At 48.3% G+C, this 24,097-nt stretch overlaps 1 protein-coding gene across 4 annotated transcripts in view; it reads right to left on the reverse strand.

The window, feature by feature from the left end:
* Nucleotides 1-12,280, reverse strand: part of MAN1C1 (mannosidase alpha class 1C member 1) — a 147,731-nt gene extending 135,451 nt beyond the window's left edge. For all 4 annotated transcript variants that reach the window (XM_068967326.1, XM_068967325.1, XM_068967322.1 and 1 more), the window contains exon 1: nucleotides 11,558-12,280. In XM_068967326.1, the coding sequence (XP_068823427.1) occupies nucleotides 11,558-12,097 (540 nt within the window). In that variant the 5' untranslated portion in view covers nucleotides 12,098-12,280. The remainder of the gene's footprint in view (nucleotides 1-11,557) is intronic.
* Between the last annotated feature and the right edge of the window lie 11,817 nt (nucleotides 12,281-24,097).

Genomic DNA, 24,097 nt, shown 5'->3' on the forward strand with positions numbered 1-24,097 from the left:
AAACGCTGGGCTGGAGGAAGCACAAGCTGGAATCAAGACTGCTGGAAGAAATATCAATAACCTCAGATATGCAGATGACACCACAGTTACGGCAGAAAGCGAAGAAGTAAAGAGCCTCTTGATGAAAGTGAGAGAGGAGAGTGAAAAAGTTGGTTTAAAGCTCAACATTCAGAAATTAAGATCATGGCATCCGGTCCCATCACTTCATGGCAAATAGATGGGGAAACAGTGGGAACAGAGGCAGACTTTATATTTCTGGGCTCCAAAATCACTGCAGATGGTGACTGCAGCCATGAAATTAAGACTCTTGCTTCTTGGAAGAAAAGCTATGACCAACCTAGACAGCATATTAAAAAGCAGAGACATTACTTTGCCAACAAACGTCCGTCTAGTCAAGGCTATGGTTTATCCAGTAGTCATGTATGGATGTGAGAGTTGGACTATAAAGAAAGCTGAGTGCTGAAGAATTGATGCTTTTGAACTGTGGTGTTGGAGAAGGCTTTTGAGAGTCCCTTGGACAGCAAGGAGATCCAACCAGTCCATCCTAAAGGAGATCAGTCCTGAGTGTGTGTTGAAAGGACTGATGTTGAAGCTGAAACTCCAATACTTTGGCCACCTGATGCGAAGAGCTGACTCACTGGAAAAGACTCTGAAGCTGGGAAAGATTGAAGGTGGGAAGAGAAGGGGACGACAGAGGATGAGATGGTTGGATGGTATCACCGACTCAATGGAGTTGAGTTAGAGTAAACTCTGGGAGTTGGTGATGGACAGGGAGGCCTGGCACACTGCAGTCTATGTGGTCGCAAAGAGTCAGACACAACTGAGCAACTGAACTGAACTGAGAGGTTAAAAAAAATACCTGAAAATTAAAAATTCACTGGGTGGGCTTAGCAATAGATTGGACACTACAGAAGAAAATTTCAGTGAAATTGAAGATGGGTTAACATAAAGTATCTACACCAAAGTGCAGAGATAAAGATTGAAAAGAAAATGAGCATAAATTCAGTGACTTCTAGGAAAATATCAAACAATTTAACTTATATGTAAGTAAAGTTCTAAAACAAAAGGAGGTATATTGGGGTAGGAAAAATATTGAAGACCTAAGGGCCAAATTTTTTTCTAACTTGATAAAAATATCAACCCATAGACACAAGAAGCTCAACAAACCCCAAGAAGGATAAACCATTACATCCACATTTAGGTACATTGTCAGATGACTTAAAGAGAAAATCTTAATAGCATCCAAAGGGAAGAGAAAGACACTATACACAGGGGAATATACTCTGATCTTTCCTCAGAAGCAATACAAGTTACAAGACAGTGGTTCGTTCATACAAAGAAAGGGTGGTCGGCGGGGAGGGGATCAACTTAAAATTTGATATCCAACAAATATATTCTTTTAAGAGGAGGGCAAATAGAGGCATTTTCAGAAAACAAAAGCTGTAAGAATCAGTCAACAGTAGCCCTACACTTAAAAAAAATGTTCAGAGGAATTTGATTTATAGGTTCAAGACAAATCCAATAAAAATCCCAGCATGATTCTTCATAGAAACGGATGTACTTATTCTCAAATGTACTTCAGAAATGTAAAGGACTCATAGTAACTGAAGCCATTAAAAAAAAAAAAAAAAAGTTCAAAGGTGGAGAAATCACACTGCCTGTCTTTAAGACTTAACTATAGAGCTCCAGCATCAGGACAGTATGGATTGACAGCAAGGACCTACTATGTAACACAGGGAACGCTATTCAATATAACAACCTGTAATAGAAAAGAAACTGAAAGCGAAGATATATAAAAAACTGAATCACTCTGCTGTACAACTGAAATTAACGCAGCACTGGAAATCAACTATACTTCAATTAAAAAAAAAAAAAACCTTAAAAAAAAAAGCCAAAAAAATTCCAGGAAACAAACAGCAAGATGGTTTGCTTAAAGCCAATCACACTCAAAAAAAGATAGTATAAATTGGCATAAAGACAAATCAATAGAACAGAAGAGTCCAGAAACAGAACCAAATACATATGATAAATTAACAAGGCATCAAAGCAATTCCAAGGGGGAAACAAAGCTTTTTCAACAAGCGGCACTAAACAACTAGACATTTAAATGGAAATAAAGAACCTCAACCACATACAAAAGTTAATTTGAAGTAAATGAAAAGACTCAAATGTAAAAACTAAAATGATCAAGCTGCCAGAACTGAAAGGAGACTACCTTCATGACCTTTGGGTAAACAAAATAAAATTTTTAATCCACACAAGAGTACCACCATAAAAGAAAACATTGATACACCAGATTTCATCAAAATTTAAAACTTCTGCACATCAAGAAAATGAAAAAATACATCATAGAGTATGAATTTAGGAATATATGTTATTGCTTAGTCACTTGGTCACGTCTGATTCTTCTGCAAACTCATGGACTGTAGCCCACCAGGCTCCTCTGCATGGGATTTCCCAGGCAAAAATACTGGAGTGGGTTGCTATTTCCTTTTCCAGGGGATCTTCCTGACCCAGGTATCAAACTCACATCTCCTGCATTGGCAGGCAGATTCTTTACTGCTGAGCCACCTGGGAAGCCCATGTATATATACATCTGACAAATGACATATATCCAGGATATGCAAAGGATTTCTAGAATTCAATAAGATGATAAGTACAAATAAAAAAAAAATTTTTAAGGGGGAGGCGCAAAAGATCCGAACATACCCTTAAAAGATAAAGAAATGGCAGATAAACATATGAAAAGATATTCAATAACAATAGCTAACAGGAAAACGAAAATTAAAACTTCAACTAAATATTCAGTTCAGTTCAGTTGCTCAGTCATGTCCGACTCTTTGCGACCCCATGAATCGCAGAACACCAGGACTCCCTGTCCATCACCAACTCCCGGAGTTCACCCAAACTCATGTCCATCAAGTCGGTGATGCCATCCAGCCATCTCATCCTCTGTTGTCCCCTTCTCCTCCTGCCCCCAATCCCTCCCAGCATCAGAGTCTTTTCCAATGAGTTAACTCTTCGCAAGAGGTGGGCCAAAGTATTGGAGTTTCAGCTTCAGCATCAGTCCTTCCAATGAACACCCAGGACTGATTTCCTTTAGGATGGACTGGTTGGATCTCCTTGCAATCCGAGGGACTCTCAAGAGTCTTCTCCAATACCACAGTTCAAAAGCATCAATTCTTTGGCGCTCAGTACTATACATCAAATAGAATGGCTAAACCGAAAAAGGTGGACAATAGCAAGTGTAGGCGATGCAGAACTCTCACACACTGCTGGTGGGAGTATATAATGGTCTACCTATTTGGGAAAAGTGTTTCCACTTTCCTATAAACATACATTTACTCTGTGAGCCAGCAATGATATTCCTAGATGTTGACACAAAAGAAAATATACCTACATAAAGACTTGTGCATAAAATGTTCATAACAGCTTTATTCATAATAGCCAAACACTGGAAACAACCAAAGGTCCAACCACATGTGAATGAATAAACAAATCGTGGGATATTCATACAATGGAATACATCTCAACAAAAAGAAATGAAATACCGCTACACACAACATGAATGAGTTTCAAAAGCATTAGCCTCGGTGAAATAAAGTTTTGCACAGAATGGCATATATCGTACTACTCCATTTAGTTGGAGTTCTAGAGCAGGTGAGACTAATCTCTGGCGACAAATCAAAACAGTGTTTGGGTATGGATGATGGGGGACTGATTGAGAAGGAGCAGATGGAACTGTCTGGGTGATGGAAACGTTCTATATCTTCCTAGGGGTGTGGTTTACATGGTTTTCTGCAGTTGTTAAAATTTAGCAAACTGTATATTTAAGATCTGTGCAATTGCCTATATGTAAGTTGCTGCTGCTGCTAAGTCGCTTCAGTCGTGTCCGACTCTGTGCGACCCCAGAGTCGGCAGCCCACCAGGCTCCCCCTTCCCTGGGATTCTCCAGGCAAGAACACTGGAGTGGGTGGCCATTTCCTTCTCCAATGCATGAAAGTGAAAAGTGAAAGTGAAGGTGCTCCGTCGTGTCCCACTCTTCGAGATCCCATGGACTGCAGCCTACCAGACTCCTCCGCCCATGGGATTTTCCAGGCAAGAGTACTGGAGTGGGATATGTAAGTTACACTTAAATAAATAACTAGTTTCCTTGGGCTCCAAAATCACTGCAGACAGTGACTGCACCCATGAAAGTGAAAAATGCTTGCTCCTTGGAAGGAAAGCTATGACAAACCTAGACAGCATATTGAAAAGTAGAGACATCACTTTGCCAACAAAGGTCTTTAGGGGCAAAGCTATGGTTTTTTCAGTAGTCATGTACGGACATGAGAATTGGGCCATAAAGAAGGCTGAGCACTGAAGAGTTGATGCATTTGAACCGTGGTGTTGGAGAAGACTCTTGAGTCCCTTGGACTGCAAGGAGATCCAACCAGTCAATCCTAGAGGAAATCAACCCTGATTCTTTGGAAGGACTGTTGCTGAAGCACCAATACTTTGGCCACCTGATGTGAAGAACTGACTCACTGGAAATAACCCTGATTCTGGGAAAGGTTGAAGGCAAAAGGAAAATGGGACGGCTGAGGATAAGACAGTTATATAGCATCACTGACTCACTGGACATGAATTTGAGCAAACTCCAGGAGACAGTAGAGGACAGAAGAGCCTGGTGTGCTTCAGTCCATGAGACTGCAAAGAGTCAGACATGACTTAGCAATTAAACAACCACTACCACCACCTCCATCACAGCAAAAAATAAATAAATAAATAAGGCAGTGAGAGACTTACCTAAATGATTCATCAGGGCCTAATGGGATATGCTGTGTTGCACAGTGGATTTTATGGTGACCCCCAAGTCACAGTAGAGGTGAAATGAGGGGAGAAAAATCTATCAGCCACTGACAATGGTTGTTATTCAGCGAAAGCTATTTACCTAGAAGTTTCGTCTATAGAGCAGCTGACTCCCAGAGCATGCCAGGGAAAAGGATAATTATTGCTTATCTGTTAAGGACACTAATCAGGATGCCCAAGTTTCTTCTGTACCACTGCAATACTGCACTGAAACAGATGGAGAACCGCTCTGGCCTCAGCTTTTAATTAATGAAAACTCAGAGTTAGGAGACATATTCAGGCTCTCTTGTGAATAAGGGCTCTTCTGACCACCTGCCTGTCAAGTGTGGGGAGACCTCAACCCCAATGTTAGAAAACAGCCTTCTCAAGGGAAGAAACACGTACAACTGGGCCACAGCCTACAGCTGTGGCCTCCATGGTTTCAGTTTTCTTCGGGGATGGAGAAACCAAAAAGTAGATCTGACTTCCAGCTATCTCAGCCACACCCTGCATTTAAGAGAACCAAAACCATACTGCCTTGGCTATTAGCCAGTCACCAAAGCTGAGTGGGGGTGAAGGAGGGAAGGGGGACTTGGATCCTTGGGTCCTCAGAACTTCTTAAGGAATCTCCAGTTTCTTTTCCTTACCATCATGTGCCATGAGAATTCAGAGCTTAAAAAAATCTGTTTTTTCCCCCAGAGTATGCAAACACTGGTTCATAAGGCCTTGGTGCTGAGACAATGGGAAATGAAGAACCAGAGCTTATTGTTTCAATGAGCCCAGTCTTTTTGGGGCTGCAGTTGTACAGAACTGGAATAATAATCATTCTTGGTTCAGGACACTCATTCCTGCTCCATGTATGTGAAAGTCACTCAGTCATGTCCGACTCTTTACGACCCCATGGACAATACAGTCCATGGAATTCTCCAGGCCAGAAAACTGGAGTGGGTAGCCTATCCCTTCTCCAGGGGATCTTCCCGATCCAGAAATCAAATCGGGGTCTCCTGCATTGCAGGCGGATTCTTTACTGGCTGAGCTATCAGGGAAGCCTGCTCCATGTATGGCACATCTTTTAAAGTTAACGTAACAAGTGCCCACTGCTCTCTCTTGAATCCTGTCCATCACACTCTCGTGAAAGCTTTCCTGACTTGGCCAATGAAAGCAAGGCAGGGGGAGAATTTCCTGAAGCCCTCGCCACCTCCCTTGGTGCAGATTCAACTTAGGATGCAGGGGCAATCAATCGCCTTTCCCATGCCAGAGGCAGTACCCATAGGCTGGTTGCCCACCTAGATTACCAAACAGCTTCCCTGCATGAGGCTTTCCAATCCGTGAGCCTGATTTATTTTTTTCAATAAGAGAAAAGATGTAAGTCCCTTTGAGCAAACTATGCGTGATATATATCACAATATTTATTTTTGGTAGAGTAATGGATCAGTCTTAGGGGAGAGCTAGAGAAAAGGCATTTCTTGAGCTCGGATGTAAATCAGTCACTCTGAAAACTGCAGGGAATCTATATTCTCGCCCCCCCCCCCCCCCCGCCCCTGCTAACAACAGTGTGAAATAAGCAGCTGACTTTTAAAAGTCATTGCACTATGTGTTTCTAAACCTAACACTAAGGACAGAGTTAAAGATGTGAGGCCTGAGAAATGACTGCTCCCGGAACGCCTGCACCAAGTCCCCAAAATCATGGTGCAGCTCACGACGAAAGTAGAGACCCACCCAGCCTGTGGTTGTTAAGCTGTAGACCCGGTGGGGACAAGGTCTAAACTTTGCTCTACTTGCAGCCCTCTTAGTACTAAGCAGCACTTAAAAAGAAGGATGAAGTGTGTGACTGGGCATGCAATGTGAGGGTCTCCCAAGGGACCTGTCCAGTTATTATAGGCCAGTCTTCTTGTCTATATTAAATGTATCATAGAGCAGAAAATACATCAGGAGAGAAACTGAAGGACAAGGGGGTAAAAATCTTCAGTGGATTTTCAACTCAAACAGAGCTCTTCGAAGGAAAGCTATTTAAATCTGAAGATGTTCCTAATATTAATTATCCTGAACATCTCACAGGCTCAGATTCACATGCTACAAAGAACACAAAGCCTTTTAATTTTCCTACCTGTCCCTGAGACTAGCAGTGATAAATCAGATATACAGAGAAACCACATGCGACTAACAAACCAGCCCATCAGTGGGGAGCAAAGATCATCTGCCAAGATGACTTATCTGGACATAGTCACACATCATAACCAGCAACGTCCTAGAGGCTTAAGACAGCAGGCATGGAAGGCAAGAGCTGGGGCACTCGCTGCCAAGTCTCAGGACTCCAAGATAACTCGGGCATCTTCCAGATGCCTGCTATCCAGGCATGAAAGATTTTACTCACGGCTGCCCCCTCCCCAGTCCCTTCAGGTTGCACTTGAAAATTACTGCAACTTCTAAAAGGCTTCTTGGGTCACAGAGCTGCTGAGCCCCCAAACCTTGCTGTGGCCTCTGCTCTGCAACTCTTGGAATTCCAGGTACCCACAGGAAGAAGACCCAGCCTCTGCCACCAGCAACCTTAACTGTTAGTTAAAGATCTTTACTGTAGCCACTCATTCAAGTATCTGGGCTCCAGTGAAGTGTCAAATCCTATCCTAGGTGCTTGGGCAGATCCATAAATAAAGCAAGTGGGAACAGATGGGAGAGAAGACTTCCCTAAATGCCAATCCTTTCATTTTACTGTGAAAACTGAGGCCCAATGACAATCAGAAATTTTCACCTGAGGTCAGGGTTGATGATTTGGCTAGGGCCTGAACCCAGGCTGGACACCCAAGAAGACTGCCACATACAGTGGTGCATAAGAGCACATTGTTTATAGGGATACCCCAATCTCACTGACCAATTCCCTTTAACAAAAGCCCCCTTCACCGGAAGGGACAATTGAGGTTCTCTAGATTAGCAACCAGCCATCATTAGTAGGACCCAACACTGTCTGAAACCTTTCATCGGGATATAAGCCTGGCAAAGCTATTCACTCCCAACTCTTGTCCTGGGTTCAGTTCAGTTCAGTCGCTCAGTCGTGTCTGACTCTTTGCGACCCCATGGACTGCAGCACGCCAGGCCTCCCTGTCCATCACCAACTCCTGGGGCCTACTCAAACTCATGTCCATCGAGTCGGTGATGCCATCCAACCATCTCATCCTGTCGTCCCCTTCTCCTCCTGCCTTCAATCTTCCCCAGCATCAGAGTCAGCTCTTTGCATCAGGAGGCCAAAATATCGGAGCTTCAGCTTCAGCATCAGTCCTTCCAATGAATATTCAGGACTGATTTCCTTTAGGAGGGACTGGTTGGATCTCCTTGCAGTCCAAGGGACTCTCAAGAGTCTTCTCCAACACCACAGTTCAAAAGCATCAATTTTTGTCATATGTAAGAAAGGTCTACTGAACTTGAATAGCAGCCTACCTATGACCCTACCATAAGTATAACAATAATTTCCTATATTATCATCAGATCTGTAAGGGAGAGCAGTCAGCAAGCCGTTTCTCATTCTTACCGACCCCTTCACTCTCCAAGATGAGCCCAAGATGAGGATCTGTCACTGTTCAGTCCCGTCTCTAAAGTTCAACACGTGTGACAGGAATACTTAGCTATGTGGTGCTAGGGATACAACAGTGAACACATAGCCATCATCAACAAGAGCACAACACTGTCCCTAACTTCAAGGAACTGAGACATGCTGAAAACAGGGCTGGGAAAAGCCCAACTGCTAAGGAGTCCCTGGCCAGACTGGCAGTCTACTTAGGGGACGGGTCTGGAAGCAAGAGTTTATGTAACCAGTCTCTTTTCCTCTCTCTCATCCCACTTTACAGAAGGAAAAACAAGGTCCAGGAAGGAGAGGAGGTGGCTTGTCCAAAGTGAGACAGCTGATGATTGAGCAGACACTTGAATCCCATGTTCTCTGGGTTCCCCTTTTCACCACACTACCTCCTCCAAGGTTCCAAAATTACAAGTGAGGAGAAATCCTTGGTTCCAGTGACAGATGGCTTCCTGATGTGTGAACAACCAGAACAGGCAGCCTCAACCCGTCTTATCAGCAGAGACCTTGTGTCCATGTCCATCTCTCACACCAGAATGTTCATAAGTATACTTCGTTGATCTAGAGCCTGAGTGTCCAGTCTTCATTCACTCTCATTTATCACCCTCTCTGAATCGCTCCTGATGCTTACTTTTGCTTTAAAAACCTCATCTTATAAGAACAGAGCGCTTTTTATCTGATGCTAGCTCCTCCTCTGCTCCTGGGGTCTAATCAATCCATGTCTGGAAATGAACAAGCCAGAGAGGAAAGCAGCAGTCCCTTTTCTGAAAACAGGCACCTTTCTAAAATGATCTACCCCTGGGCTCGGCACAGATAGAAATTTAAATGAGAAGGAAATAAAGACATCCTGCAGCAACAGTCAAACGCATTCCTCATCAGGTGGGACACCAGGGAAGTTAATTCTGTGTTAACAGCTAAACCAGACCACTGCCCACATTTTTATTTCAGGTTATCTGGGAAGGTGGGGAAGGGAGGGGTCCAAACTCAAGACACCTGAAGAGACAACAGGCTTCAAAACATAATAGTACATATAGTCCTGTCCCCTCCATTCTGAGGAGCTTACGGTCTTCAAGACGGTAAGAGAGGGTTCACTGAACTAAAGGTACAGACAAGCAGGCTTCTATCTACTACCAGGGGTGTACAGAGACGCCAGACAGAAAGAGCCAGACATCTGGCAACTAACACAAACCTCCACCCATTGTGTTACTTTATACTCACTGGCAAAGCAGAATCTCTACACCTCCCACCATCCCCAGCCACTGCAAGTCACTGCCCACAGCCCCTGCCCTCAAAAGAGGTTCTCTTGGTAATAGAGGGGCAGAACTTGGTTCCCCACTGGCCAGCCCACTCTTCCTACCATGGCTCCCAACCACAGGCTTTCAGAAATGGGTCACAGTCTTAGATGCACATGCAGAAAGCACTGCTTCCGAAGAGGACAGTAGTTAATTCTTAATCCTTTGGAGGATCTTTTGGAAAATCTAACGGCAGCTCTATACCCCATGAAAAACTGCATGCGTGCACTTTATATGTAATTTCACTGGGAGTCACTGCCTTCCGAGGAGGTCTGAAAGGGTTAATGTGCTCAGAGGCAGTTTTAGGAAAGGGAGCTGGAGTGGTTCAGGTGAGTATTCAACAACACAGGTCCTTAACCAATGGGGGAGAAATGATGCCCCTTTCTTAGCTACTGAAACGTCTAAGCCTCAATTAACCTCTGGGATTTCAGTAAGAATTTGGAAACTGACTGCACACTTGCACACAAGAATCAAGGACTCCTTTGTGTGATTTTTGTGATTTCCGATCCTGACATCACAAAATGTCCAGCAGTTGCTAGTTATTCAGTAAGATAGAGTCTCCACAGGGCTTAGCATAGAAAGCCGAGTAACAACAGCAGAGGTAACTGGGGGAGAGGTGGGCGCTGGGAGAGAGGGTAGACTGGACAAGGGGAGGAGGGCAGCTCAGCTCTCAGCTGGCTCTGAGCAGGTCTTGGCACCCTAGGCAGGTCCTGACCCTTGCTGCCTGCTCTCCCTGGAAATCAGAGCAGACTTGCTGACTGCTCTGCAGCAAACCAAGAGGTCCAGATAGAAGCAGTCCTTTCCTTCTGGGTCCACAGGCGCAGGGGAGCATCTTCTCGATTCTAGCGAGGAGACCCTGCCCCACTGCTTGCCCACAGCCCCCTCGTGGTCTGGGGGTGTCACTGCAGCCCCCTCCACAGTGCTAGGCAAAATCCTCATACAGGCGGCTCCAACAGCAGGCAGCTCTAACAGTGGTTGAGCAGAACATTTAGTTTTCAGTGGTGGCTTGGCAACTGTCTCCAAGCCATGGTGAGGCTGCATTCGCTTTTGGTGTGTTAAACTAGGACTCAGATTCAGAGTCAGAGTGATCCATCTAACCCCTCTCTGGTACAATCCCTACAGGAAACCAGTCCAAGACCTGCTTCATTAAGCCAATAACCTCAGAGCTTCTGTATCATTACCACTACCTTATTGATCCCTGCTCCTTGTATCACATGCAATTATGTACAATTGTTCCAAAGCTCAATAGAAACAGTTAGTAAGAATGTAGGACATCTTCTGGCTTGTGGGTTGCTGGCTAGATTACAAAATACTTGCAAGACATCAAGTATCCCCCAAATTCTGGATTTCCAGGTAGCAGATCCTAAACGGGTTTAGGAGATGTCATGACTTAAGGACTCACAGTGAGAAAGAACATGGCCCTTGGCCCCTTCAAACAGAAAGGGTGCCCATTAATGAACCCCACTTCCGTATTCTTGCCTCGAGGCTCCCCTGGACAGAGGAGCCTGGTGGGCTACAGTCCATGAGATCGGAGTGTTGACGTCTGAAGAGACTCCACACAAATCTTATTAGCATCTCCAAAAGGGAGGGAGCAAGGCCCACCTGGGCTCAGGACTAGACTGGAAAGACCAGAATCTGGGGGTGAGGGAAAGTTGGTCTAGGGTTTTTGCTGCCTTCTATCAGGAATGTGGATGGTTAACTGAACCCAGCGCTGGAAAAGTGTGCAGGAAGGAGTTGAAGGTGGGAAGTTTGGGAGGAGGGCCTCGAGCAGGTCAGGGAGCCCGGGAGTGACTGGGGGTGAGCGAGGATGGATGGAAGCACAAGAGCCATCTTTTAAAATATTCTGTGGAAGGAGGAGGAGAGTCCTTACCTCCTTGATTTTCTCCCGCTGGGTATGAACTAGGCTGTGGGGCTCCTTACTCCTGTCGGCCCTAGTCCCCAGGACCGGGTGGCGGAGGCGGCTCCGGAATGCCTTGAAGTCAAAGCTAGAGGGGACGCTCCCCTCCTGGGGTCTGAGGGCCGTGGCGCCGCCGCCCCGGGCCGCCGTGGCCTCCTCCCGGGGTCCAGTGGGGTGCGTGCGGCGCAGCCACCCTTTTCTGCGCCGGGAACTGGCTTGGCTGCCGGGGTCATCCTCCCCCGGGGCTGGAGCCGCGGGGGCCGGGTTGGGAGGAGATTCCTGTCCGCGGGCCCGCGGGTGGCTGGCGACTTGGGCCACCGCCTCCAGGCCGGGCTGCTGGGTCCGAGGGGCCAGGAAGAGGCGCTTGAGGCGAGAGGAGTTGGGCAGCAGGAACAGGGCCCCGAAGCACAGGGTGACCAGGCCGGAGAGGAAGAGAAGGAAGACGAACTTCTGCGGAAGCCGCAGCCCCCAAGGGGAGGCCGGGACGAAGCCGGGCACTTTCCTCACGAGCATCTTGACCCGGCACGGGCTTGGGGCACGCTCAGGTCCGGCCGAGCTCCTGAGGTCTTCAGAGTCCAGGCACTTGTCAGCAGCTGGGCTCGGCGAGCAGAGGTCGTCGAGGGCGCGCCGCCCTGGGTGGGGGTCCCTGAGAGTTTCGCCCTTTCGGGGGGCTTGTTCCCGGAGTTCAGGGAGTTTGGAGAGAGTCCTCCCGCGCCGGGACAGGGGGAGCGGCGGCGGCGGCGGCGGCGGCCTCGGCGGGGCCCGGGCGAGCGAGGCAGGAAGGCTCGGGGCCCGGGCCCGCGAGGGTCGACCGCGCACCGCAGCCTTCCCTCCGGCCGCCGCGCCGCCCCTCCTCGCCGCGGCCGGGGCCCGCGGGGCCCGCGCCCCTTCCCGCGCTGCGGCCGCCGCCGGAGCCCGTCACATGCCGTCCGAGGCGCCCAGGCTCGTCCACGCGGAGGGGCGCCCGCAGGCCTCGTCCCCGAGCTGAGCTGCCCTCAGCAACCCCCAACCACCCCGGCCCAAAGTTTGAGCCTCAGAAGCAGTTTCCAGAAGGGGTCGACTCCCGGGGGCTGGGGGAGTGACGCGGCCGGGCTGTCAGTGGCGCTCTGAGAGCGCGCTGGAGCGGCCGGGTCGCGACAACGCTGGCGGCTTTGGCTATCGGGACACGTCCACAACTTTGCTCCGCCGCGGGGCGGGCGCCGGGGAGCTGGGGGTGGTGGTGGTCAGGCACTTCTGAGCCAGGCGAGGCAGGGTGGGGGGGCTCCCGGGAGCGGAGGGATGCCTGAGCCGGGTCCGGGGCGCAGTGCCGTTCGCGACCAGCCGCGGCGGGGGCGGCTGCAGCTGCGCTGGGGATGGGGTGGGGGGCGGAGTGCGGGCTCCCGCCCCGCCAACTCTCGGTAGGGCTCCGGGTTCCCGCTGGGATCACCTGTTCCCGGTGCCCGCCGGCTCCGCGGAGCGCGCAGTCCCGGCTGCGCCTCCCCCGCTGCAGCTGGCTTCCTCGCCGCGGCCGCTCCAGACGGGCCGCCGCCGCCGCCGCCGCCGCCGCCGCCGAGCCTGCGCCCCAACACGCGCGCACACACAGCCCGGACGCCCCCGCCGCCGCCGCCGCCGCCGCCGCAGCTCGGGCTTTCACGGAGGCAGCGCCCGCGGCCCCGCCTCCCGCCGGGCCACGCCCTCGGGCCACGCCCACTGCGCGCGCCCCGCCGTCCACCGCCGCCGCGGCGCCGCAGCCTGGCCAGTTGGCCTGGCGACCCGGGATGGGGAGTGTGCTGGGGCCTAAGCCCGAGTCCGGGAGAGGGCCCGGGACTCCAAGCCACGCCCCCTCCCTCCAAGGGCCGGCGCCGCCGCGCACACGCCCCCCCCAGCCCACCAGCACCAATGGTCCAGCTGCGCGGGGTTGGCGAGGGCGGGGGGGTGGAGAGCGGCGCGAGGTCATTGGCTGCCTCGCAGGGATCCCCGTTGGGCTGCGGTCCCCCATTGGTTAGTGCCCCGCATTTGCCGGACTGGGAGCGACCGAGACACCCCCCACCTCCGCCCCGCTTCTTGCCCCCTCCCGCGCAGCTCAGGTTGTTGGTCCCCTGGAGCGGGCAGGGAACCCAGGCGTCTGCTAGGGCTCTGGCGGCCGTTCGGTAACCTCACTCACCCCCTCAGTGCCAGTCCAGAATTGTCAGGGAGCCGGGAGCTTGCCCGGGGGTCCCAGAGCTTCCGCGAGAGCCTTGGAGGTGCTGCTGTGGCCGGCTGTGAGGAAGGGCTGGCTGAAGCCCCCAGCCAGGGAGCTGTGGCCACGGTTGGGCTGGGTTTAGGCAGGGTTTCCACCGGACGCCGCCCCCCCTCCCCCGCCCCCGCACCGGCAGACCACAGCTCTGCCTTCCTTTTCCTATGGCCCGAAACCAGGCCGGGGGCCCCTGGGTGGGGCAGGGAGAGACGCTAACCGCAGCGGAGTGTAGGGCAAGGAAGGAGAAAACCCTGGCCGTGTGCGTAGAAGACCACACACGTCATGTGACATGCGTACCCAGATGCCTGCGTGTGTTTATGTGCACGTGTGTGCTTCTATGCCTAGATGCAGATGCACTCGGAGATTACATGTGGGTGTGTACCTGCACACAAACTTGCGCTTAATTTAGGTAGAAGCGATTTACCAAAGCGCATGTAGATGTATATGCATATTATACAGGTACTGATTTACATATTAGTATAAATAGTGACACGTACACACATAGCCACATGATACTCACACAACAGGTGCAAGAAACACACACGTGTACACACTGCCAGACATAGAGACACAGGTGTCTCCACCCCAAGGCCCTCACCCTTTCCTCCCTCTTCTCCTATTAAACAACCCAAGGCAAAGAAACACTGTGCTGTGTGGGTCTTTCATGCAAAACACTTTATAGAGACAAATAACAGCAGAGAGAGAGACAAATTAAGAGGTGTAATAGGCAAGAGGGAAAATATCCGCTTTCAGCTGCAATTTAAAATGAAATGCAGCGTTGATGAGACAGAAAATACTGCAGGGAGGCCTTTAGGACAGAAGCGGCCCAGGCGGGCTCGCACCTCGTAAATCTTGCTTCTTCCCTGAGGCCTGCTACCGGTGGGACTCTGACATCCTTCTGCCTCTGGCCAGGCCACTGACAGCAGACCCTCCCCTGATGTTTAAATGCCTTTGGCATGTCAGTTTCTTTCCGTTGAAAATAAAAGATTGTTCTGGGTAACAGGTGCAAATATTTTGGTCACTGGAGATACATAGTTTCTCCCCACCCTACAAGCACACCCAACTTAAAAATGTGAAATGCCAGTTGAGGTGTTTCAGTCTCTCATCAGTTTGACTGGCAGGAGTCAGGTGCCTGGAACCAGCTGTGAACATCAGAGACAAGCATGTGGTCCGCTTGGATGCAGGAGCCCAGAGATCCGGCCAGGCTTTTGCCAATCTCCAATGCCCAAGCATCTCCCTACTGGGACCCACCTTGGGCAGAGGGAGGCTTGTCTTTGGAGAACCAGACAGGAAGACAGCAGGCACTGGAGGCACCCCACAGCATATCACATTGAGAGTGCAGGGGAAGTCACTGTTCAGTCCCCTGAGAAGGGAGGACCCAGGAGAAGGGGAGGAGGGTTGGCAGAGTCTCAGAAGCCTATTTGAACTAGATCCTCACTGTGATTGTGACACAATGACCAATCTCCGGTATGCTGGTGACCTGGGGTAGAAAGTGAGGTTGCAACAGGATTCCACAGACAGCCTATAAAAAACAAACAAACAAACAAAAAAACAGAGCCTGGGGGGGACAACTCCATTTCAAACCGATGTCATATTGGTGATTTCATGACGTTGGTGATCCCATAACCTTCTATAATCTCCCTAGCAAGCTTTGGAAGGAATGATGCTAAAGCTGAAACTCCAGTACCTTGGCCACTTCATGCAAAGAGTTGACTCATTGGAAAAGACTCTGATGCTGGGAGGGATTGAGGGTAGGAGAAGAAGGGGACAACAGAGGATGAGATGGCTGGATGGCATCACCAACTCGATAGATGTGAGTTTGGGTGAACTCTGGGAGATAGTGATGGACAGGGAGGCCTGGTGTGCTGCAGTTCATGGGGTCACAAAGAGTCGGACACGACTGAGCGACTGAACTGAACTGAACTGAACTGAACAAGCTGGCTGAGGGCCCATCTGGAGGTCCCACCCCACCCCCGTATCTAACTCTGGTAGACCTCACACACATTATGGCTCTTCTCTCACTGGATTTTACTATTGATATGCTGTCCCACAGCAGACTTGGTTCCTCACAGCGGGAACAAGCGTGGTTTGTTCACCTCTCTAACTGCCCCAAGTTGTAACTACAATATCTGGCACACGAGTGTTGTGTTTGTTGAGTAATGAATGCATAGGTGTGGGAGTGGATGCCCATTTCACAGATGAGGAAACTAACGCTGAGGGGAGAGAACAATAATGAACCAACATTTTCAATGTGCTGAATACATGTTGGTTCATTTACTTTCAGAACATTCTAATGAGATAGATATTATTATTAACAGTCTCATTTTACAAATAATACTAAGCCTAGAGAGAGATTTAGGATAAGTTAAAAAGTATCTTTCTCAGTTCAATTCAGAAACTCAAGTGGGACTGGGAACAGAAATAAATAGCATTTTAAAATCTATTCTGTCAACAAATATTTATTGAAATTAGATACTAGGTATTGTACTGGTCTCAGGCTGGTCAAAGATGAGCAAAGCATGGTCCCGGTTATTATGCATTCATTCTCAGTAAAGAGCTATTTACTCAACACCCATATGTGCCAGGGGCTGAGGAAAACAGCCCTAAAGAAGGCAGCTGTGAAGCCTGACTTCAGGGAGCTTCTTGTCTAAGAGGCAACAGGAAGCAGTTCAGCATCGGGCAGAGAATCACCATGCCGGGCCCTGTGCTGAATGCTTTGGCCTCACAATGGCTGTCTCTGAAAGATCCCAGCTTCAGAGATCGGGAAACTCAGGCCCGGGGGTGTGAAATGACTTGATCACACAAGGAAAAAATTCCAAATATAAAAGAAAACCAGATTCATCCAATGCTGGGATCTGTGCTCTTTCTGTTAATACTACTAATAGTAACTAAGCTTAATGGGGCACATACTATGTGCCAAACCCTTAAAATCGCACAGAGATTTTAAGGATCTTACCCAATGTCACACAGCTGGGAAGTGGCAGTAGAGAGATTTGAACCCACTTGGTCAGCCTCCAGAGCCCTCAAGTCTTTCAGAGTCTATTGTTTCCCTTTTACAGTGCCAAGAGAGCAGGTGCTTGTAGGAAGTCAGAGCTGGGAAGGAACACTGGCCTCGGGCAGAATTTTCACAGGCTTGTTGGGAGAATTATATGAGTTCACTCAGCCATTCAGCAAGTATGTATTGGGTACCTGCTATGTTCCACGCAATATACTAGGCTTTAGCGAAATAATGAGGAGCAAAGATGGATACATTGTTCCCATCATGGAGATTGCAGTCTTAAGGGGAAGAGGAGTTTAAACAAATAATCTCCCAAATAAATCTGCAAGCTGAGACAAAAGTGAGTGATGTTGCTCTAAGAATGGCAGAGCTGGACCTAGACTGGGGTTGAGGGAGAAGTGGTCAGGGAAGACATCCTCTAAGTGGAACTGCCTAAGCCAAGAGTTGAAAGCACCGAACGGAGGGACAACATACGCACAAGTCTTGGGGTGGAGAGAATATGCCAACTTTTGAGAACAGACTAGTCGGTGTGTCTGAAGCAGAGAGAGTGAAAGGGAAAGACAGGAAGCATCACTGAATGATTTCGGGGAGGAGCAGGAATGTGTGTGTAGGGGTGGGTGGGTGGATGGATTCCGATTAACATTTTTAAAAAGGCTACTGTAGCTCACTGGAAACAGAATGGAAGGCAGGAGTGAATGAAGTGGGAGCCTTTCAGAGGATATTGCTATAGCCTATGGTGGCTTGGACTGGGAAAGTGGGAGAAGGACAGGCCCACAGGATCCAAATCGTACTCAGAATCCAAAACTGAGAGGACTGGGTGAAGGCTTGAGATCGGACTTGGATAGATAGGGAGATGGCTGCAAGGATTCCCAGGTCTCTAACTTGCCAGGGGACAGAGGCACTTGTTGAGATGGGAGCAGTGAATTTTGCTGTAAGAGGCTTTGCATCTGCTCACTGAGAAGCTCCTATGCAGTTGGTGCAGAATCGAAAATTCCATGGATTAGAACCCACCAGGCTCCCCTGTCCATGGAATTCTCCAGGCAAGAATACTGGAGAGGGTTGCCATTTCCTTCTCCAGGAGATGTTCCCGACCCAGGGATTGAGTCGGGAGACCCGACCTGGGTCTCCTGCATTGCCGGCAGATTCTTAGAGATAAAGCTGAGTTGAGCCAAGAAACAACCGTCAGGCAGCTTCCTTAATGGTCTCCAGACAAATTCAACATGAGCAAGACAGGGACTGGTGTCTGAGGGGCTGCTGGGTATCGGGTGAGAGCATACCAGGTTGGTCCAGAGATAAAAGTGCCTGCAGCTGTCTCAGGTCCTCTCCCGCAGGCTGCAGATACCTTGCTGTGCAGGGGGTGGCCAATTTCAGGGTCACAGAGGCAGAATATCTGTTCTCACGCTCATGAAGGTTTCCTTTCAACTCTTCTTTCTTGAGTCCCCAGTCCTGAGGAGGCCCAGTCAGCCAGTCAGAAGCAAGGGCTTTCAATGGTGAGCAATTTTGCACCCAGGGAACACTGACCACATTTGGAGATAATTGTGGTTGTCACAACTGGGGGAGGCGTGCTGCTGAAATCTAGTGGATCAAAGTCAAGGATGCTATCAGACATCTTCCAATGCACAAGATAGTGCCCCCCTCCCCCTAAATTGCCCAGTCCCAATGTCAGCTGTGCCAAAGGTGAGAAACCTTGGCTTAAAACCAAGGCTTTGAAGTCAGAGATGCCTGGGTTTGAATCCTAGTTTTGCCACACATTAACTGGTTTTTCTTGGACAACAACTTATCTGGCCTATCTGAGCCTCAAGTTCTCCATCTGTCAAGTGGGGTGAATAGTAACACAGACCTCAGAAAGATGATGTGAGGATTACTTGAGATAACTGGTCACAAAGAGCCCGAAGCAAATGTTACGCTCGTGAGCAGAGTCCGGGTTGAACTTATTTTTGATCTGCCTCCCAAACTAAGCCCTTGGTATGTTAGACAAGGGAAAGCAGGGTGGTAGGGACGCGGACCCAGGGACTTCCCTGGTGGGCCAGTGGTTAAGAATCTGCCTTCCAATACGGAGGACATGGATTCAATCCCGGGTCAGGGAACTAAGATCCCACATGCTGTGGGGCAGCTAAGCCCACGTGCTTAGCTAGAGAAGCTCGCATGCCACAGCTACTGAGCCTGCACCCTCGCGAGTTCGTGCGCTGCAATGAGCAGCCCACACACCAAAACGGAGACCCAGTGCAGCCAAAATAATTTAAAAAAGAAAAAGGAAAAGGAACAAGGACCCTGGAGTCAGAGCACCAGTCTGGACTCCATCTCCTACCACTAGTAAGACGCTGGGGAAATTGCTCATCTCTTGAAGCACCCGTTTCCTCATCTGTGAAATGGGGATGATCACACAGGGTGGTTATGGGGACTAAAGGAGCTAATTGTTGTACATATCTTAGTACAGAGTCTGGTACTTAGTGAGCACTGGATAAGTGGGAACCAATGTTAGAAAAGAATTAGTACTGCTGCATTTCTTGCCTGGAAAGTCCCATGGATGGAGGAGCCTGGTAGGCTGCAGTCCATGGGGTCGCTAAGAGTCGGGTACGACTGAGCGACTTCCCTTTTACTTGTCACTTTCATGCATGGGAGAAGGAAATGGCAACCCACTCCAGTGTTCTTGCCTGGAGAATCCCAGGGACAGAGGAGCTTAGTGGGCTGCTGTCTATGGGGTTGCACGGAGTCGGACACGACTGAAGTGACTTAGCAGCAGCACCAGCAGCGTTTCCCCGTAGCAAACAAGCTACAGAGCAAACTGAAACTTTGTAAGTCAGAGTTTCCAGGGAAGTTCTGATTTCAAATACTCTGTCCATGGTCCCTCCAATGTTCATTTAAAAAAATATGGCCTCTACCTGGATTATAATAATAGTGCTATTGGTGCAGTCCTCTTGTACTAAGCACTGCTCAGGCCACCCCCTCCTCTCTAGGAGTTTCTAGATCACCCAGCTCAAAGGAAGAAATGCTGCACGCGTGAAATCTAAGGATCGAGATGCCTGTAAGTAATTTGCAGTTAGAGGCAGAGCAGAGGTTGGCTCTTGTCAGTTCTTGAGAATCCCAGCTGAGGCCACTTCCACACATATAATAAGGGTTCTCCTCGCTTTCACAGCCCTGGGTTACATTTACCTCACTGATGTTGTGAGGGTTAAATGAAATAATCCACGTTAATGTCTTAGCAGAGTGCCTGACATATCGCAGGATCTTAATGTTAGTTATTCTTATTTATGGTACTGGCACTTTTAAAAGGAAGGTAAAATAAATATCTTTGAATCTCATTAAAGTACACTTCCAAAAGCTTTCACTCCTAAGCCCCACAAAGCTAGAAATGAAACACAATCTTTAAAATGTAACCCTGGCATAATTTGGTCATCTGGTTCTACTTACTAATATCAGGGAACCTTTATCTTGTTTGACGTGTGTGTGTCTCTGTTTCTCAATGTCCAGAGGTGACTGAATTTCCAGATTCTATCCATCCCTCTGGGATTAGGAATGTAAGCAGGAATTGTTGGGACCACAGGAACCAAACAATCATGGGGAGTTCCCTCATAACCTTATCCATTATGTCATTCAAATGATTTCTAGAACCAGGTCAGTAAGCCAGAGTGGCACAACAACATCAGAGTTACAGCCTTGACTCTCATAGACCTGCATATGAACCCAAGTCCTGCCAAGGTTACCAGGGGCTATGTAACCTTGAGTGTTCATCTCATCTGTTTGAGCCTCAGATTCCTTGGCTGTAAAATAGCAATGAAAATAGTACTAAATTCAGTATATGTTAAATGTTAGTATTAAAAGAAATAAAGAAAAGCAAGTTCAGTTCAGTCCAGTTGCTCAGTCGTGTCTGACTCTTTGTGACCCCATGAACTGCAACACGCCAGGCCTCCCTGTCCACCACCAACTCCCAGAGTCCACCCAAACTCATGTCCATCGAGTCGGTGATGCCATCCAACCATCTCATCCTCTGTCATCCCCTTCTCCTCCTGCCCTCGATCTTTCCTATCATCAGGGTCTTTTCCAATGAGTCAACTCTTCACATCAGGTGGCCAAAGTATTGGAGTTTCAGCTTTAGCATCAGTCCTTCCAATGAACACCCAGGACTGATTTTCTTTAGGATGGACTGGTTGGATCTCCTTGCAGTCCAAGGGACTCTCATGAGTCTTCTCCAACACCACAGTTCAAAAGCATCAATTCTTCAGCACTCAGCTTTCTTTATAGTCCAACCCTCAAATCCATACATGAACACTGGAAAAACCATAGCCTTGACTAGATGGACCTTTGTTAGCAAAGTAATGTCTCTACTTTTTAATATGCTGTCTAGGTTGGTCATAACTTTCCTTCCAAGGAGTAAGCATCTTTTAATTTCATGGCTGCAATCATCATCTGCAGTGAATTTGGAGCCCAGAAAAATAAAGTCAGCCACTGTTTCCATTGTTTCCCCATCTATTTACCATGAAGTGATGGGACCGCAAGTTAGCAGGCTGATAAGTGAAAGAGAAGAAAGATTGGGGTTTGATGCAGAAGTTCCATTAATTATCTTATCTGCCATTTGACTGTGAGAGCTGGGCAGACCACTCACCTCTCTGAGTTAGTTTCTTCCTCCATAAAAGGGGAGCCCATGAAACCCCCATTGGCTTCCCAGGTGGCTCAGTGGTAGAGAATCTGCCTGCCAATGTAGGAGACACAGGAGACCTGGGTTTGATCCCTGGGTCGGGAAGATCCCCTGGAGGAGGAAATGGTGACTGACTCCAGTATTCCTGCCTGGAGAATCCCATGGACAGAGGAGCCTATCCGGCTACAGTCCATGGGGTCGCAGAGAAGACATGACTGAAGTGACTTAGCACACACCCCTAATACCCTACATGAGATAACCAGTGGGCAAGCACTTTGTTAGCGACAAAGCAGAAAAGACATGTTCGTTGTGGTTATGACCCATTTTGAGAAAGAATTTTCACCACCTTATTAATATTTATTGAGCCTCAATCATAATTTTAAAAAATCTATGAGTCTGTCTGAACTTTCCTATTCCATTCTACTTTTTTACTATCATTTAATTCTGTATGTTCTAAAGAAAGAAAAAAAGCTGGTAGAAACAAGCCTATCACGGCCACCAAGGATTGCTGGAGCGCTGCCTCTGGGCACAGGGTAGGCTCGCCCTGCCCCCTTGTGGTTAAGTAAAGCCATGTGACTGGTTCTGGCCAATGAGCTGTGAGCAGAAGCAACAGGTGTCCCTTCTAGGCCAGGACATTTAATCGGCAGTGCCATGCCCTCCAGAGCACTGGCTTTCCCTCTAGCAAGGTGACTGACAGGCATCAAGGCGGCAGCTGCTCCATCAGCCAGAGTCCCTGTGTGACTATAATATGCAGAACCTTCTGCACATCAGCTCTGGCTGCCCCGTCATGGAGCTAAGACGAGAAATTGATAGGTGTTGTGTTGAGCTGCTGAGACCACAGGGCTTTGAAAACATTTTTAACTTCAAGAAATGTTTCAGGTTAGCTTCCACAGTATATTTTATGTAATCCCATATATCCAAAAATAGTATCATTTCCGTTATTACTTTAAAAATCAGTCATGAAATAGGCTACATCCTTTTTTGCATGCCAAATCTTCGTGATCCAGAGTGTGTTTAACCTTTATGGCCCATCTCCGTTCAGACAAGCCACATTTCAGATGCGGCCACAAGCCCCACGTGACTGGTAGCCACTGGAGTGGACAGCACAGCCGTAATGGCTAATGGCCCTCATTTAGAAGCACTGTTCTAAGATGCCTGAGCACATAAATCTTTATCCCGGTTCAGATGATCTTTGGAAAAGGAAATCCAGTGTCTCGTAAAATAGATTGTAAGAAAAAAAATTAGATCCCTTTTAGCCTGCAGTCGGGGGGAACTTTTCCTTCCAGGATAACTAATGCCATTTGATTCCCATTAGCTAATTCATTCCCTCTTATTCTTCCTCAAATTAGAAAAAAGTGGGGGAAGGGCTTTCCAGTGGCCCAGGTTAAAAGTAAAGAGAGCAATACAGCTTTTTGAAATGTTCTCAGCACCCACAGTATTCTAAGAGTAAACTCACTAAACCCCAGGTGGAGGTGAGGGTAGAGGAGCAGCTGATGCACTTTTTTATTTTCCGCAGGAGGTGACATGGAGGCTTCAAGGTCAAGAGGAATTGTGGGGGTCAGGGAGAGGTGGGAGGCTGGTGAGGCTAAGGCATTAGAACTTGACCTCATACCCAGGGCTAGGCAGGATCCCTTTGACTCTGGATGTTGACTTGGGACCTATACTCAATGATCGAGGGTAAATGTTCATTCTTTTTAAAAAAATTTATTCATTATTATGTGTGTGTTGTTCTTATACTGCACCCATTGCTTAGAAAATTGGCTTCTTCAGTTTCCCAATATGTCAGGAGCATTTTTCCATGAAATTAAATATTCTTCAACCGCATCATTCTGACAGCCAGATATGATTTTTTTAATTTTAAAGTGAAAGTCACTCAGTTGTGTCCGACTCTTTGTGACCCCATGAACTGGGAATTCTCCAGGCCGGAATACTGGAGTGGGTAGCATTTCCCTTCTCCAGGGGATGTTCCCAACCCAGGAATCGAACCCAGGTCTCCCACATTGCAGGTGGATTCTTTACCAGCTGAGCCACAAGGGAAGCCCATTTATTTTTTAAATGGGTAGACCATAATTTACCCAATCTGCTGGACAGTAAGGTCATTCCAGTTGTTAATTGTGTTTGTCATCCTTACCATCCCTCGGCTCCTTCAGAAGGTACGGTCAGAGGACATGTTTAGATGGAGGAAGGTTTGATCACTCCATGGCATCCTTCTGGCAAACTGGGGTTTTGCCACATAAGATGCCAACTTCTGGTGGAGGCGGGGAGGGCACAGCCTTCTCTGAGCACTTCCAGGAGAGCTGTGTGAGGTGTAAAGAATGTTGGAGACAAAGGCTGTGGGTGACACCAGGTCCTGCCACTTATGAGCTCTGTGGACCTCTTCTCCGAGCCTCTGAGAATGAGAACAATAATATTGGCCCTTTGGTGGCGTTGTGAAGATTAAATGGCACTATGAGTTCTGGCTAAATAAGGCAGATTGAGCACACACACACGGAGCCCTGCTCCATCCTGAGCCTCCACGAACACAAAGGCAAAGGGATTTTTTTTCCTTTGAAGGTGTGAAACCACAAGGATAATTAGCACAAAAGAAGAGATAACAATAACAAAATTTGGAAGGCAGAAAAACCAGATTAGTGGGTTATAACTTGGGGCAGCCAAGAACTTTGA

The sequence above is a fragment of the Capricornis sumatraensis genome, chromosome 3 (assembly GCF_032405125.1).
Source record: "Capricornis sumatraensis isolate serow.1 chromosome 3, serow.2, whole genome shotgun sequence".
Classification (NCBI taxonomy): domain Eukaryota; kingdom Metazoa; phylum Chordata; class Mammalia; order Artiodactyla; family Bovidae; genus Capricornis; species Capricornis sumatraensis.